Here is a 15741-nt window from a genome sequence, read left to right on the forward strand (position 1 = left end):
TCAAATTAATAAAGCATGCCCTTCCACAGTAAAGAAAAAGCATGGGGGAGCATAAAACTGGAAACCTGCTCCTTATGTATCCTAGGAACAATGTCTGAACAGGCCTTAAGTCAAACAAAAATCTGACTGAATACAGTAGGTTTTACTCCTAAGTAAACAAGTGCAGAATACCATTACACAAATTCCTGTGGCATAATTGTAAATCATCACTAAAGTCATCTCAAACTAAAGCTCATGGCTTCCTTGGAATTTACACATAATATTCATGCTAAAGTAATCATAGCTTATATATTTATTACTATAGTTTGTATTCTATTTTTCCCCCAAGAAGGTAAAGGCAACAAACATAGTTCTCCTTGCACTGAACGATCATCACCCTTTAGAATATCTGGTATAGGATGCAATATTAATTACCATACAACTGCATCAAATACTGTCTAACAACAGTATATGCACAAATTTTATTCAATTTGAAAAGTGTTCAATTCATTGTACTAACAACCAACTCATAGTTCTGAGATGGTACTTCACTTCAATACAACAAGTTGACATAATAAAGATTGCTGATTACCTCTGCTCCTTGTTCTACTTCTAGTGCGACTCCTGCTCCTATCCCTATCTCTATCCCGTAATCTTTCTTTACTCCAGCTTCTACTGCGACTTCTGCTGTAGCTGCGGCTCCGGCCCCGTCTTCTGTTGTAACGGTCTCTATAGGACTCTCTTCTTGGAGGATTCCTATCATATTCTCTCTTGCGGGAGCGTTCCTCTTTCTTTCTTTCATCCCTGCTTCTAAATAGTTTGGATTATTATACAGAAATAAATGCTACATTCTAAAAAGAACAGAAACCTAGAACTAATAGCAAAGATAAAATATATCCATTAGTATCAAAATAAATGGAAATATTCAATAGAAATACGAATACAACACAATATTTTAAATCACAATACTTAGGAAAACTTAACATTGAACACTACATATCACCTACCATAGGTCTTCTTTAAGCCAATCTTGGCTCTTGACTTGTTCAGATACTTGAACAAGATACTCCTATTCAATCCTCACAATAAACCCTCTTGGAATGAAGCATCATGTAGAAAACAATCAATCATTTGAATGTCTGAATAACAATCTGACATTTATCTCGTAATATATGCCACTAAATGCTTATTTGGATGTTCCTGTTGATGCTGTATAACAATAAGGGTGTAGACACAGGGAAATTTCTAATACAGAATTAATCAATTTATTTAGTACTTTAACTACAAAATTACTGACTAGGAAGGGATAAACTGAATGACAAAAATCAAACAACAAAGCATCATTATGATTCTGCTTAACTAAATGTACTTTATATTTTGCATGGAAATTTGCTCATTTGTGTCTTTGCACCTAACTATGTATTAAAAAGTAACTGTCAGATACAATTACCACATCAAAAGTATTGAGATAAACCAATGACAGAATATTTATATATAAGAACCTATAACAAAGCTTTTGAAAAAACTGAAACCTGTATTGGCTGAAAGAGTAAGAACAATAAGAGATTACCTGGTTTCTCGGTATCGTGAACTTGACTGAGGGGGACTATGATTTAGCCTTCTAGAAAACTTTTTCTCTCGCTCTTCCTCTTTAATGACCTTGATGAAACGGGAAAATGCATTTCAAGCATAACCATAGCACATGAAAACATTTTTTCCAACAACTAACTAAAATCAAGCCATTTTCAAGTCCCTCCTTTAAACCATTATTCCAACTTTTGGGCTCTTCTCACACCAACAGCCTTGCTGAATTAAAACACTGCACACTTTTCACCATACAGAAGAACATTCAGAGACAAAAGAATTTTCTAGTTATTAATATAATATGAACGATGTCTTTTCAACCTTTTTATGTCATTTCACTCTTGCTACTATACAACTCATTTCTCATGGCTGCATTCAGATATTCCAGTATTAACAATCACGCTTTCTATCTCTAAGGCTGCACCATAAACTGACCTTTTCTCACCTACTTCCAAGAACATCAGGAAAATGTTCTAACTGAAATCTTTATTATGTTAAAACTGGACAGTTACGAGGGGCGTTCAATGTATTCTTGGTAACAGCATGAAGAAAAGGGAATAATAAACTGAAATAATTTTTATTTTTCAATGTAATCCCCCATAACTTCAATACACTTCTTACATCTAGAAATTAACTTTTCAATTCCCTTTAAAAAAAAACCCTTCCTCCTTATCTAAAAAATGTGCGTTAATTGCCGCCTTGAGCTCTTCATCATCAGAAAATAGCTTTCCATGAAGATCTTTCTTTAAATTAGGGAATAGGTATTAGTCACTGGGGGCCAGGTCTGGGCTACAGGGTGGGTGGTTTATTTCTTCGAAACCACAGTCTCGCACAGCAGCCTTCGAAACACGTGCCGTGTGAACAGGTGCACTGTTGTGAAGAAGCAACACACCTGCGGTCAGTTTTCCCTGCCTTTTTTCTTTAATCGCTTCTCTTAAATTACGCAGAGTGGTTGTGTAAAATGCTGCGTTTATGGGTTCACCTTTTCTCGTGTACTCGATCAATAAAATTCCCTTTGAGTCTCAAAACACTGTGGCCATGATTTTTCCAGCCGATAGAGTGACTTTGAATTTCTTCAGAAGGTCAGCACCTTTTTTACGCCACTGCATGGGACTCCTGCTTACTTTCAGAGTCATACTGATGAACACAAATTTCATCTCCAGTAACAATCCGGTCGAAAATACTAGATGGATCTTCACCAGAGCTCTAAAAACTCCCTACAGCACTTGACTTGCACTTGTTTCTGAGGCGCCATGAGCATTCATGGCACCCATCTTGCACAGACCTTTGAAAGGTTAAGATGGTCATGAAAAATAGTAAATATGTACCAATGGATACATTTGTCATCTCTGCTAACATTTTGATTTTTATTCGGGCATCTTCCAATACAAGTTTCTCAATTTTTTTCACATTTTCTTTTGTAGTGGCAGTAACCAGCCAGTAACGAGCGAGGGTCGTCTTCAATGCTTTCTCTGCCTCTTTTAAATTCACTTGACCACTTTTGAACAGTAGATAATGAAGGTGCAGAGTCCTGATAAACGGCCACCATCTCTTCGTGAATATTTTTACTTTTTCCTTGTTTTGTAAGGAACTTAATCACAGTGCAGTGCTCGATTTTCTTCAACATTGTCATGTCAGTCATTATGGTCATCTTTCACTGAGGATTACTAGGGAACTAACGACCACACTTATTTGAAATTTTGCATGTATACCCTCAGATAGTGTCATTAGCTAATGAAATAATTAAATTACCCACATCAATAGCAAATCAACCCAATACCGAGAATACACTGAACACCCCTCGTAGTCTGGCTTGCTGATACAATATAAGAATACTGTACTAGTCATTAACAAAAGGCATCAGCGATGTTCGTATACCAGCCACTAGGGAAATGTAGCTTAATGATAAACAGTTGATTCCAAACTTCTCCTCCCGTTCCAACTAAAAGCAGCTGACTCTACCTTCAGGGTGGTTCATGATACTATTGGTGAGCACATCTGACTCAACTGGACTCCCTGTTTGATCAGACATCATTATCAACTTAATAATGTAAAGTCTGTTTACTCCCCTCTTCAACAGTATATCCCACAGAAACTGATGCACTTTGGTTCTCATCAGCCTTTTGGCTTATCTCTGGGCCTCAACATTTCAGCTAAGTATTCTGATCCTGCCTCTTCTTCCAATTCTGATTCAGACTTTAAGACAAAAACTTTGGAAGACTGTATTTTAGGAGAAGAGAGCCTAGTCCCTACAGGTTCCTATCTCTACTAAAGCCTTCTGCCTAGCGACATGCTGCTACTTTGGACTACAACTCCCATCAACCACAGCCAGCAAGGCCAATGATTAGAAAGGCTGGAAGTTTAGTTTAATACATTTGAAGGACACTAGAGTAAGGATGGCCTCTACATATATGGCAGAGGTTGAACCACAGTTGAAATCTAATGTCAGGAAGGCACCAAGATTCAAGGCGATCTTCAAGGAGCCACCCATGAGGACTATCATAGCCTTAGTAAATGGATATTTAATGGCTATCCAAAATTAAAACAGCAAATGAAATGTACAATAGCCTCATAATCAAAAGATACAGACTGGGCACAATAAATATGCACCACTGAGCATTACCTCTTCCTTCTTAGTGTCTTTTTCTTGATGCTGAAAGAAGTCTGATTTCAGGCTTCCTGATGATGGCTGCTCTGGCGGAGGTAGGTAGCTCTTTGTATTCACAGCATCAAAAAGTTTTTCTACAAATATCTGGGTCTCTAAAATGGAGCCCAAACGTTATACAAATTAACATTCAGAAAAAAAAATAATTGTGGTAAATACTGCTGAGAAACTAATCAGTCATTTTGTGTCTTTTCTGTAAATGGCCACTCACATGGTTGTGATATGTGGCAACTGCATCAGGAGAGAAAACAAATGGCAAACAGTGCTTAGCCCTTGGTACACTGTTGTCAACCCTCTCCAAATGTTGTCACAGTGCAGTACCAGATGCCACTTCACAGATCCACCATTCTTGGAAAGACAATGTAGATAGCCTACATCATATTCTCTACCAAGACATCAGCCACTTACAAGGAAGAAACCGGAAAAACACATGCAGCTGCTATGGCGATGAAGTTTTCAAGTTGGGACAACCTCTTAAAATGCTGGAATAGACCCTTCAGTCAATACATAAGGAAAGTGGAGCAGTTCAGGCAAACAAAGCATAGAGGGGAGGTGTGAAGCACACAATAAATAACTATTTGCAAGGGTTTTTTACACTTAATGCAAGGCAATCTGGTGTCCTCCAGAAACTTTGGATTACAACCCCCTGATATGACCTGTGGCCATGTTTGTTGTAGCTTATGGGAAGTGTAGCCCAAAACAACTGCAGATCACCAAGTATGCCTACTAATTACTCAAGATGTGTTATTCAGAGCTTCCAAAAGTGAAACTCATGGGATACTTCTTTGACACAGAGTATTAGAATATTTGTTTTGATGTTTAGCTGCTGTACTGCACTTACTCTGTTTCTATGAGGCAGTAAAGCTGTTGAGTTATAAATCTTTTTTTCCTACTTAATGCAGAGTCATTTAATCGAAAATGTAATGAAAATCAAAGCAGTGATTACTGAATGCAGTTAGAATTCATATCAGCTTGCTGAAGCTTTGTATTTATGAGAGCTTACCCTTTTGGAGAAACACATCCAACTGATCAACACACAACGCCTTCAGTTCTTTTTCACTTTTATCCTTCTTTACCAAAGCAAGAACATACTTTGCTAGGGCTGATGGATCTGCATCACATCTGCAAACAAAGACGAACAAGATGGTTGGTAACAAAGATACTGGAAAAAGTTACATCAAACTGGCCCAACAAATTCAGTATGTTGTACAACATGTTCACTATTCTTTCAAACACTAATCTGGTGTTTGAAACTTGTTATATCTAACACACCAAGTTTCAATTTCTCCCAAACAAGCCAGTTCCTAGATTCCTTCTGTCACACACTGTATTTTATGTTGAACTGCTGAGGTGGTCAAGGGTAGGGTGACACAGGATGAGTGTGCTTTCACTGACATGAACTGAATATGCATGTTTCCCCAAATGATCAGCATTTCACTCCTCAATGCAGCTCTCATGACAGATTAAACCTTTGTTCGACTACTGAAGTAACTAACATTCTAAGAGGTAAGGGAATTATGGCTTCTGCTGCCCTTATTTAAAAAATGGTAGCTCAGTGACCTATTTGCACACAGCAGGTCATGGTTAAACATAAGCTGGAGAGAGTGTGTGGAATGCCTCCTATGCACTTCCCATGTACACTTTTGATCAACTACCCGCTATCAGCTTGTTCATAGGTTGTTGGGTCTGATGTGCAAATGTGGATCATTGAGTTGTTTTGGAGCTAAACATTCAAGCAGTTACCCATGCTTTGGTGTTAACCGCTCAACTCTTGAGCTCCTGAACTATCCAGCATTTTTGGGTTTGCACAACAATCTATGAAGAGCAAACTTTACTGATTAAAAACAGAAGTGGGGGTATACTAGAGGCACCATACCCACTTTTGTTCATCTTAGCCCATGAATTGTATAACACTAAATATTAATTTTTCACAGGCAATTTTTTTGCAGAGTATTTTTAACCAAGTAATGCATCTGTAGCTTATGACAAGGGCTTCTCGAGTAATAAATATTATGATTCCAAATGGCAAGGGGCATTTTCTGTCTTTAAAGATAATGCTTTGGAATTCTTCCAGGACTGGTTCATAAATATGAAACCATGACTTATTTTTTTTTAAATAGCAGCATTTGTATTATATTTTAGTGTTATCTGAATTAGTCTCAGGCTTGTGTACTATCATCACCTTGTAGAGTTGAGAGGAGGAGCCTGAAAATATTGCTTTCGTTTGCAACTGTTACCTCTGAACGTGAAAAACTGTGGTTAGTCTTAACTAGAGTTTCTGCAAACAATCTAACTGTGGCTTAAAATCCTGGCTTGTTTGACAAGCTCAAACCATGGTGTGGGTCTTTAACTAGTATTAGTACAATCTATAGTTTTGCATGTCTGAACCCAGATCTAGTTTGATATAAATTATTCAATCTTTTGAGCGGAATTACAAAACTGCTGATATCCTTATTAGGTGATATTTAAATGTAAAATCCGGTTAATGCTTAGACTGCAAAAATAAGCAAAGCAGCTGTCCCTCGTGATTGTTGAACAGCTCCAGTAAAATATATCTTGCACGTTTTGGACCATTTTAACATTAACACGAGTCTGATTTTAATGTGGGGCTTTACTGTATAGAAAATCAATTTGGATACTGTGTTCCACTTTGTTTTATTGTAAGACTGTCCCAAGACATAGTAGTGGATGGTATGTAAGTTTTAAATTAATAAAATAAATAAATAAATAGGTCTTGAAATATTCTACCAGAAGGCAATGCTTCCTCAAGTGTTAGCAACCCTAGCTTGGCATATAAGTGTTGGTATGTACAACAATTTCTAAATTTAGTGATTAAGATTTACTGAAAATGTGTCAGTTAAAAGTAAGAAGGGGAAAAAATCAAGATAAAGCAAAAATAATATAATGGCACACAAAGAATATGGGATAATCAACTGGAGAATCTCAGAGAATGCCCAAATACTAAATGTCAATAAAGGAGAAAGTTTTGCTAATATTTGTTCATTCATTCATTCATTCATTCATTCATTCATTCATTCAAAGCTTTTATATACCGTCCGACTACTATAGTCTCAGAATAGTTTACAATAAAAACAGAACAAAATGAAGCACAGTATCCAAAAAGTCTAATAAAATAAAATCCACATCAAAATCTAATCAACCTTAAAATAATGGGGAATAAAAAGGTTTTAGCCTGGTGCTTAAAAGAATACCGAGTTGACACCAGGCAGAATTCTCTGGGGAGTGCATTCCATAGCTGGGGACCAATGCCGAGAAGGCCCTTCTCCGGGTAGCCACCCTTCTAATCTCCTTCAAGGAGGACTCCTGAAGAAGGATCTCTGTGCCAGATCTTAAGGGGCAAGAAGGCACATAGAGAGTGAGCTTCAGATATCTAGGTCCTGAGTCATTTAGGGCTTTATAGGTGATCACTGGCACCTTAAATTGGGCCCGGATTCAGTTGATAGGCAGTGTAGGTGGTAAAGGACCGGTATTATACATTCATACCTGCCGGTCCCTGTTAACATCCTGGCAGCTCTATTCTTTTTTAACTAAAATATCCAAAATTTAGACCGATACAACTGCAAAAGCAGAGTTGGTTACTTCACACTTAAGTTTATTATTTTACATCAAATCACAAGGGGAACAGAAATAGGGAGAAAGAAACAAAGAAGCAAAAGAAGTGAATCCACCCCTTAGACAAAAACTCAGGTGGTTTATTTGTATCCTAAGATTTCTGTAGAATCCCTTAGCCCATTGGTCCCCAAAATTTTTCAGGCTACTGCACCCTTTCCTCTTGGGCAAGAACCCTGGTGCCCTCATGCCCCTTTCTTTGCGTTAGATTTACCATTCTCCTACAAATTTAAAACAACCAATCACCACCCCTCTGGATCTTTCCACTACAGTACCACCCACTTTGAGAATCACTGCTTTAGCCTATTAAACACGTTGTTAGTAACCTATGCATGTTTTAACTGGCTGGGGAATGCTAAGAGTTTTTTCTACCTAAATATGAATAGGATTTTACTCTAAACTTTGAACAGAGACAGGACATGATTTTTAGTTTACCTGTTCACAACATACTCCATTAGAACTAGGTCATGTATGAAAGAGAACATGTCTGCAGCTTTACACTGCTGCAGAGTGTCTCAACTCTCTGACTGCTCCTTTCCAAGTTTTATCTAACCAGAAGCTTTTTGAACTGTATGTAGGATGATCACAACAAAACCATAATGTAGGACCTTACTGACACCTGACTGCTCTGTTTCATCCTGGAGTCTAAACCTAGTAGCTGACTGATCTGTTTTTATATAAGTAATATTCAGTAAAAGTCATACTCCAAGCAATCTTGAGAGATGGTTCAGAGAAACTGAGAACAATGGAAAAGAACAGACATCTTCTGAAGACAGAATGTTCTTTAAGAATCAATTCTGTATTATTTTAATTATAAACATGTTCTTCAAGAAAAAGAAAAAATAAACTCACTTGCACAGAGCTCAGCATAATATTTAACATGGTATTTCCAATTCTTAAAATGCTATATGATTCTATGAAACACAAATAATTTCAAGGCCCACCCATTGCCTTAATTTAGAAGTGAATTAAGCACCACCAAGGAAACAAAGTTTGTGGCCTGGATATAAGAGCTTAACAGCTGAATCATATGCATGCCTAGGCGTAAGAAACTTCCATGAAAGTGAATGGGGCTTTTAAATAGCAAAGTAGGTAGAGGGCTGCAGCATAAGAATAAGCAAGACTCACTGAATTAAAAGGACTCACTCCCAGTAAGCACAAACCACTGTGCTCTAAGTGACATGATGTTATTTTAGCAAGATAAATATTAAAAATAATAGATACTGAGTTTTGTATTTGGTCATTTGCTTGTGTATTCAAGATGCACATGAGTAAATAAAAAAATCAATTTATACATATATTTAATCTAAAATTTATTCTGCACAATATACTACCACTACAATTAGGTAGTATCACCTACTCCTTAAAGGTCAGGACAACCTTTCTGGGATGAGAGCAATGTCAAATAAGGAAAAAGCAAATAGGTCATTGAATCGGAAGAACAGCAGCTGGTACTATAGTACTTGCAAGTCTGGAGGGCAATAGACATGTTAAGATCGCACTTCGTGTGCCCAAAATATTTGTAACTTCCCATGGCATGTTTCTAATGCATACATAGGTTCAGAAGCTTATATCCACTTTAACTATTAGTAAGCTATAAGTATTTAGCCTAAATACAACATCCTGTTAGTGGAAAAAAACTGTTGTATTAACAGAACTCTGCTGCCTTTTCTTGTTGTGTGAAAAGTTATATAAATGCTAGCAGACCACCTTGGAAACCTAAGATCTTTCAAGCAGCGCATTGTGCAACTGGAATTTCAGCTGGGTTCTCTCCCGTATGCACAGTTTGGAAAGTGATTTCCTCTAAATGCAATGTTATTTGCACCAGCAGAAAGACACCAGTGGATACAAGACACAATATCATGTGTAAAGAAGGTTGATGTGCAATTAATCAACCCTTTCTAATCTGACAACTAATACACAATAATTGAGGCAGGCAAGTTGGATATGAGCACTACATTATGTGTAGTGAGCAAGTTCCCCTTATAACGTATTACAACAGAAAATCCCAAGGTATTCAACAAAGCATATGAAAAACTTTCCTTTAAAACTTTTAATGAGCCCATGCTGCCACAGTATCTCTGCATTACCTAATGTTCAACTACCATTTCCCAGTAAGTTGAAATTAATTAATATGCAAATAAGATCGAGTTGTGTAGAAACGATAATATGAACAGGGACAAGGCAATATTGGTTAAATACTTTAAAACAATATATGAAAGTCAAACCAAAGCAACAACTTCAAATGAGACATCAATGTGATTAAAAACCCCAGGGAGCATTGCAGTGAATCAACAGTTGCAAGAACACTGCAAGTGTTTACCCAAGCTGCATGCATAGCTCCTCTAGGGACAGCTGCAATTTGGAAGACTGATAAACTGACATGAAAACAAAAAAGACCATTTGCTCAGAGTAATAAATCAAAACTGATTTTCACACTATTCCATATTTACTGATGTTATGTCAAGAAAATGTATGCAGTTTGTTAAGAGATGAAAGGCCTGTTAAGAAAGCAAAGTCATGAAAGCAAAGCTATATGATTTTTTTTAGGAGTCATCACATAAAAGTCTCATTATTATTAAAAAGTCATAATGAACAAAGAACCTAAGTCTCTGGAAAAAACTGGTTTTAAATATGTACCAGAATAAGATGAGAAACAGAATGGCAGAAGAGACTTTCTCCATTGGATCATACATATGATTGTATGGACATGTATGGAAGCAGGGTGTGTATGGAGGTAAATGTTGTAAAAATATTGTATTACTCCTATTGCACAAACTCCTAGCTGGGTTGGAACCTCTTTTCCCAATGTGCAACTTAATTACTTGAAGGATGGCATTCTGTATCAGCAGCCTGAAATGGTACAGTATCCTACCAGCCTAGAAATCTACCACTTCATTCTGCAGCATGTGAAGACCAGATCTGTGTTCTTCAGCTTACAGGTAAGAAAGCAAGTTTCATACTGCAAACAAAATGCTTCCATGTTTGATATACAGGCAGTTCCTGGGTTATGAAGAAGTTCCATTCCTGAGAAAATGGAAATTTGTCATTAAGTTGAATTTATATGTAAGTTGGATCACATATAGTTGACCCTCCACATATGCAGGAGTTTGGGGCACAGGGCCCCCATGAAAACGGAAGAACTGCAAATATCTCTACTCCTGCAACTTACCAGCAAGGAAATCCTGGTGAGATTTCCCTCTCTGGATGGGTGGGACAGGAAGGCATGCTTTGGAGGCCTCCCTCTCTCCTTTCCCCTTCTCTCTTTGGAGACCTTCCCTCTCTCTCCTTCTACTTCCTCTCTCTCTATGGTGATGACGATTTGCTGAAGTAGACCTTTAACTTGAATTTTTAAATCAATTATGGCACTTTGTTCTTAAGTATGTTGTTATAACTCGAACATTCATAATGTGGGGACTGCCTTATGTAACATTTAGCTACCATGCAGAGTAGTGGTACTCAAATTTTTTTGGGCTTCCCCCACCTTTCCTCTTGGGTGACAATCCAAGTGCTTTCACATCTCTTTCTCTGTATTATGTCTATAGCTCTACTGCAAATTTAAAGAAACCAATCTGGCACTAAAAAGTTAAGCAAGTGTATGTATTTTATAAATAAAACTTAACTTTGTGAAAACATTGTTTCATTTTTTCAATAAAAAATCATTTACTTCTCATCTATAAACACATTGTTTTCATAGTTTAATGGGATGAACATGCTTGGTGCAGAGGTATTAATTTTTTTTAATATCAGGCTGGACGACACTTAGAAGTCTTAAAACTCTGAGTTTAGTCATTTTCAATCTGTTTGTGTGGAAAGAAACTGGGTAACTGCACTGAATCCTCACTCTACTAAATATGATGTTGGAGGCAGCAATAAAGCATATCTTGACTTTGTCCACAGTTCAGGGTAGCAGGCAGATTGGGGCGGGGGGGAAGAGAGACAACCAAAAATCTTGATTTGATTTTTAAAAATTTGCCCTCAACTCTTTATTTCGTAGTAGTAATCTATAATCTCCTAATGCCTCTCCCCCCGCATAGCTGCCTTCTTCATCACTGTCTGCCTGGATCATTCCAGCATCCCCAGGAGACAGTCCTGCCCACTTTGGGAATCAATGATCTAGAGCAGTGGTTTTCAACCTTTCCACAGTGCGGGCCCAGCGAAAACAGGAAAACCACCTTGGGGACCATTAAGGCAGAAACAAAAAGCACCATAAACATAATACAGTATTCTCTGTATTAGTTTCCAGAGACGATACCAAAAATAATGTCCAAAACAACCAGAAACCAAGCAACAAAAAATGCCAACAAAGCAAAATACTGAAATCAGCACAGGGTGGCTCCCAGACAGCTCCCACCAAGCTATCTCTTCCCTCCCTGCCCTCCATGGCACTGGCACACCCCCCATGACTGTGATGCCAAGCGAGGGTGGTAGAACACAGCCAGTCCCCATGCCAGCCTGTGGCAAACAGGATGAGACCCTCCCATGAACCAGCAGGAAATCTACCACAGACTGGCGCCAATCCACATACCAATGGTTGAAACCACTGTTCTAGAGTACTCAAATATTTTACATACTTAATAGCTATCAACTCAGAAGGGGGCAGATTTGCACATCACACTAAGCCAGCATGGGATGGTTGTTCCCTGAATAATGTGGCAAACAATCACACTTGCCAGGACTTATTTTCCTCCTCATTCCCCTTGCCACCTCTGGAAAATATCTCGGGACATTTTTTGAGAGAACCCTTCATTGCTTTAGCCCCATTTCTATGTCAGCTCTGTTTCTTCAACTGGTCCGTTGTTATTACTGGCTGCTGAGTGGAACTCTCCTCTTTGCATCAGATCACCTAATGGAAATAATTTTCAGAGCCCTCATGAATGTCCACCAGCTTCTTTTTCCCTGGAGAAATTTTGCTGCTATGCAATAGCACAAGGTCAACTCTTCAGCTTCATGCACTGACATCCCTTTCTTGTCACTGTTCTACTCAAGTTCATTTTCCATTTCAGAGCATGCCTTTTAAAACACTGTTTCACTTTACACCAGAATAAGAACAGCAGCTGACAAACCCCCTTCTCTAACCCATTTTTGCCCATTTCTCTTTCCTGCTTGTTGCCTTCCTCTGCTGCTAGTTGTCATAATTTGCTATTTAAATTTTTTAAGAGAGAATGCAATGAGAAGGGATGAAAGAATATAGTGGCACAAACAAGATCACATAAAGTTGCAATGGTTTTCATTGCTATGACCAGGTGGTTCTCCAGCTATTCCTGGGAAGTCACAATAAGCCACCATGGCTACCAATCAGTCTTAAAACAAGCCACAGATTTTTTTTCAGCAAGCCTTCTTTGTAAAAAATTAGCCATTCTGCAGAAACCATGATCAGCCACGGTGGGTTGGTTAGAGGTGCAAACCAGGTTTCAGGCTGCAATCTAATGCAGTTAAAAATACAGGAAGATATGTGTTTTCATTTCAGTTCAGTTCAGTAAACAGCAGAACCTCTGTATCCACAGGGATAGGTTCCAAATCCCCCAGTGGATACCTGAAACTGTGGATAGTACCAAACATTACACTATACATGTTTCACATACCTGTGATGATGTTTAATTTATAAATTAGGCACAATAAGACATTGCACCACAAGCCTAGAAAGCGCCAGCTGCTGCAGAAGGGCTGGCAAGCAGCCTGCTACTCTGCTGCTTCCAAATCTCCTTCTATCAGCCAAGGCTGAGCTTCAGCTTATCCCTCCTCTCTCCTAACCCCAACAACAGCTCTATTCCTGGGTGCCTGCCCCCAGAGTTCCACATGGGAGTTGCTAGTGCTGGGTCCCTCACTCCCACCCATCCAACACGTATACAAGGGGTGGCCGAGCCAAGACTCGCGAGCCACATGCAGCCATTTGCTGCCTATGCACACCCACTTGCAGCTCTCAGACACCTGATACTTATCACTCTGGTCAGCAGTGGTTAAGGAAGAACACAGTTGCTGAGTCAGCAGATATGGTGGGTCTGCTGTGCCTGAAAGTTATTTTATTGTATGCTATTTTCTTCTGCAGCCTGGTGTGTGCTGGCTTGGAATTCTGGGAGTTGCTGTCCAACACATCTGGAGGCACCAGGATGGATAAGGTCACATATTGTCTAAAATTCAGTCCAGTGCATGTAGACACACATGTAATCATGCAAGTTGCCACTAACCTGGGACATGTAGTAATTGTTCCCAAAGATCAGACAAAATCCATCATGGCAGGCTCTTAAGGCCTTTACAAACTTACTATTTTACTTTGCCATTCCCCTGATTATATTTCATCCAACTACACTGCAGCTGCAGTTGTCTGATTTAATTATTATTTTATGCTGGTATTTGCTATTTTCAGGATTACTGCTATTACTGCCGTATTATATTTTTATAGTTTTATTATATCTGCTTTGATTTTGTGTTTTATTAATGTATTCCAGCTTGGGATGACTTCTGCCCCAAAAGGTTGCCAAGAAATACCATTTTTAAGGGGCAAATTCAACCTATCTCATCCTAATATTGCTGCACTGGATAATTCTTTTTCAAGGTAGGTGGTTCTCTTTATGCCTCTGTCTTCTAACCTCTATCCTGTTAAAGCCAGAAGTCAGAACACTAGAAGTACATCAACCAAAATGCTGCATTTCCCCGGACAACTCAACAGAAAGCACTATGATGGTGGCTGCATATACGCTATTCTTTGTTAAGTCAGAGAACCCCCATAAAGGAATTATGTTTCTTCTCAGTTGAAAGAAATTCACAACACTATGACAACTCTGTTTCCTTCTCTTTGTGTTCCCCATGCTGGTCCTGTGTTATCACAGAAAGATGGGGAAGAAGAGATGGTGTTTCTAGACAATCAAGCAAAGGACTGGCCACCACTTTTTAGAAACCAATTGAAAAAACCATGCAAAAGTGCACCTAACTTCAGGGAAATCATCCAATATTCGCTTGCTCACTTGTATACACATGGATGTCACTGACAGGGGTAACGTTTACATTTGAGAAGACTGACACCATAGCATGTCCCTGGTCATACATAATAGGTCAAGAGGATCCCTTTTATTTTCAGTCTTCATCCCGCATCCAAAGTTTAGTTTCTGGTAATCTGATCTTCCAAGAATCATGTGTTTAAAAAAACAAATCAAAACCTATTTCTTTTATTTACCTAAAATGTTGCTTACTCTAAGACAAAATCATTTGCAGTCTACTCAAGTACTCAACCATTTCTACTCAAGGACCCCGCACTTTGGCCTTTGAAGCAAGAATCACAAGGCTGTCCAATAACTACATAAGTTGGCTATTCTTTAACCCAGCACAGTTTTCACTACAACCATGGCATGCTTTACCACATTTCACTCTTTTACACTTGCTCTTGTAGATCTGATGCACACTGCAGTTACTTCAAATGGAAGGCAGTCCCAGTAACAGCTGCTGAAAACAAAATCCAAATGAAAGGAAGCTGCACAGTTAATCTGTGCCATCAACTTTACTACTCAAAGCTCAAAAATGTGATCCAATTTTCATTAAATATTTGGTTTAATACAGTGTTCATCAATACCTCAAACAGGAAAGAATTCATTTCTAGTTGCTGACATTCTGAAAATGACTTATAACTTAATTTTTAAGTTCTTGGCTGTTCATTACCATCTTTAACTAACACTGAAAACTAAATTCCAAAGCACACAGCTTAGTTACAGCAGCAGAAACAGAGGGATATGTAAAACTGAGTAATTTCACATGTGGAAATAAGCAACCTGAATGACACCATAATACGGCAGAAACATTATATAAACATCAGTTATTTACACGTTGTAAGCTTTAACATACACATCAAAATTGCATGTGCACGATCAACTGAAAATATGGAGTATGCA

The 15741-nt window shown here is 38.3% G+C and overlaps 1 protein-coding gene across 2 annotated transcripts in view; it reads right to left on the reverse strand.

Moving 5' to 3' along the window:
- RBM26 (RNA binding motif protein 26) overlaps positions 1–15741 on the reverse strand; it is an 86678-nt gene that overhangs the window by 69864 nt on the left and 1073 nt on the right. For both annotated transcript variants that reach the window (XM_044429667.1, XM_044429666.1), the window contains exons 2-5: positions 5232–5350; positions 4187–4323; positions 1550–1638; positions 572–789 (exon numbers count right to left, since the gene is read on the reverse strand). In XM_044429667.1, coding sequence (XP_044285602.1) covers positions 572–789; positions 1550–1638; positions 4187–4323; positions 5232–5350 — 563 coding nt within the window. The remainder of the gene's footprint in view (positions 1–571; positions 790–1549; positions 1639–4186; positions 4324–5231; positions 5351–15741) is intronic.

Source organism: Varanus komodoensis, unplaced genomic scaffold (assembly GCF_004798865.1).
Source record: "Varanus komodoensis strain SLA01 unplaced genomic scaffold, ASM479886v1 scaffold2, whole genome shotgun sequence".
Lineage (NCBI taxonomy): Eukaryota > Metazoa > Chordata > Lepidosauria > Squamata > Varanidae > Varanus > Varanus komodoensis.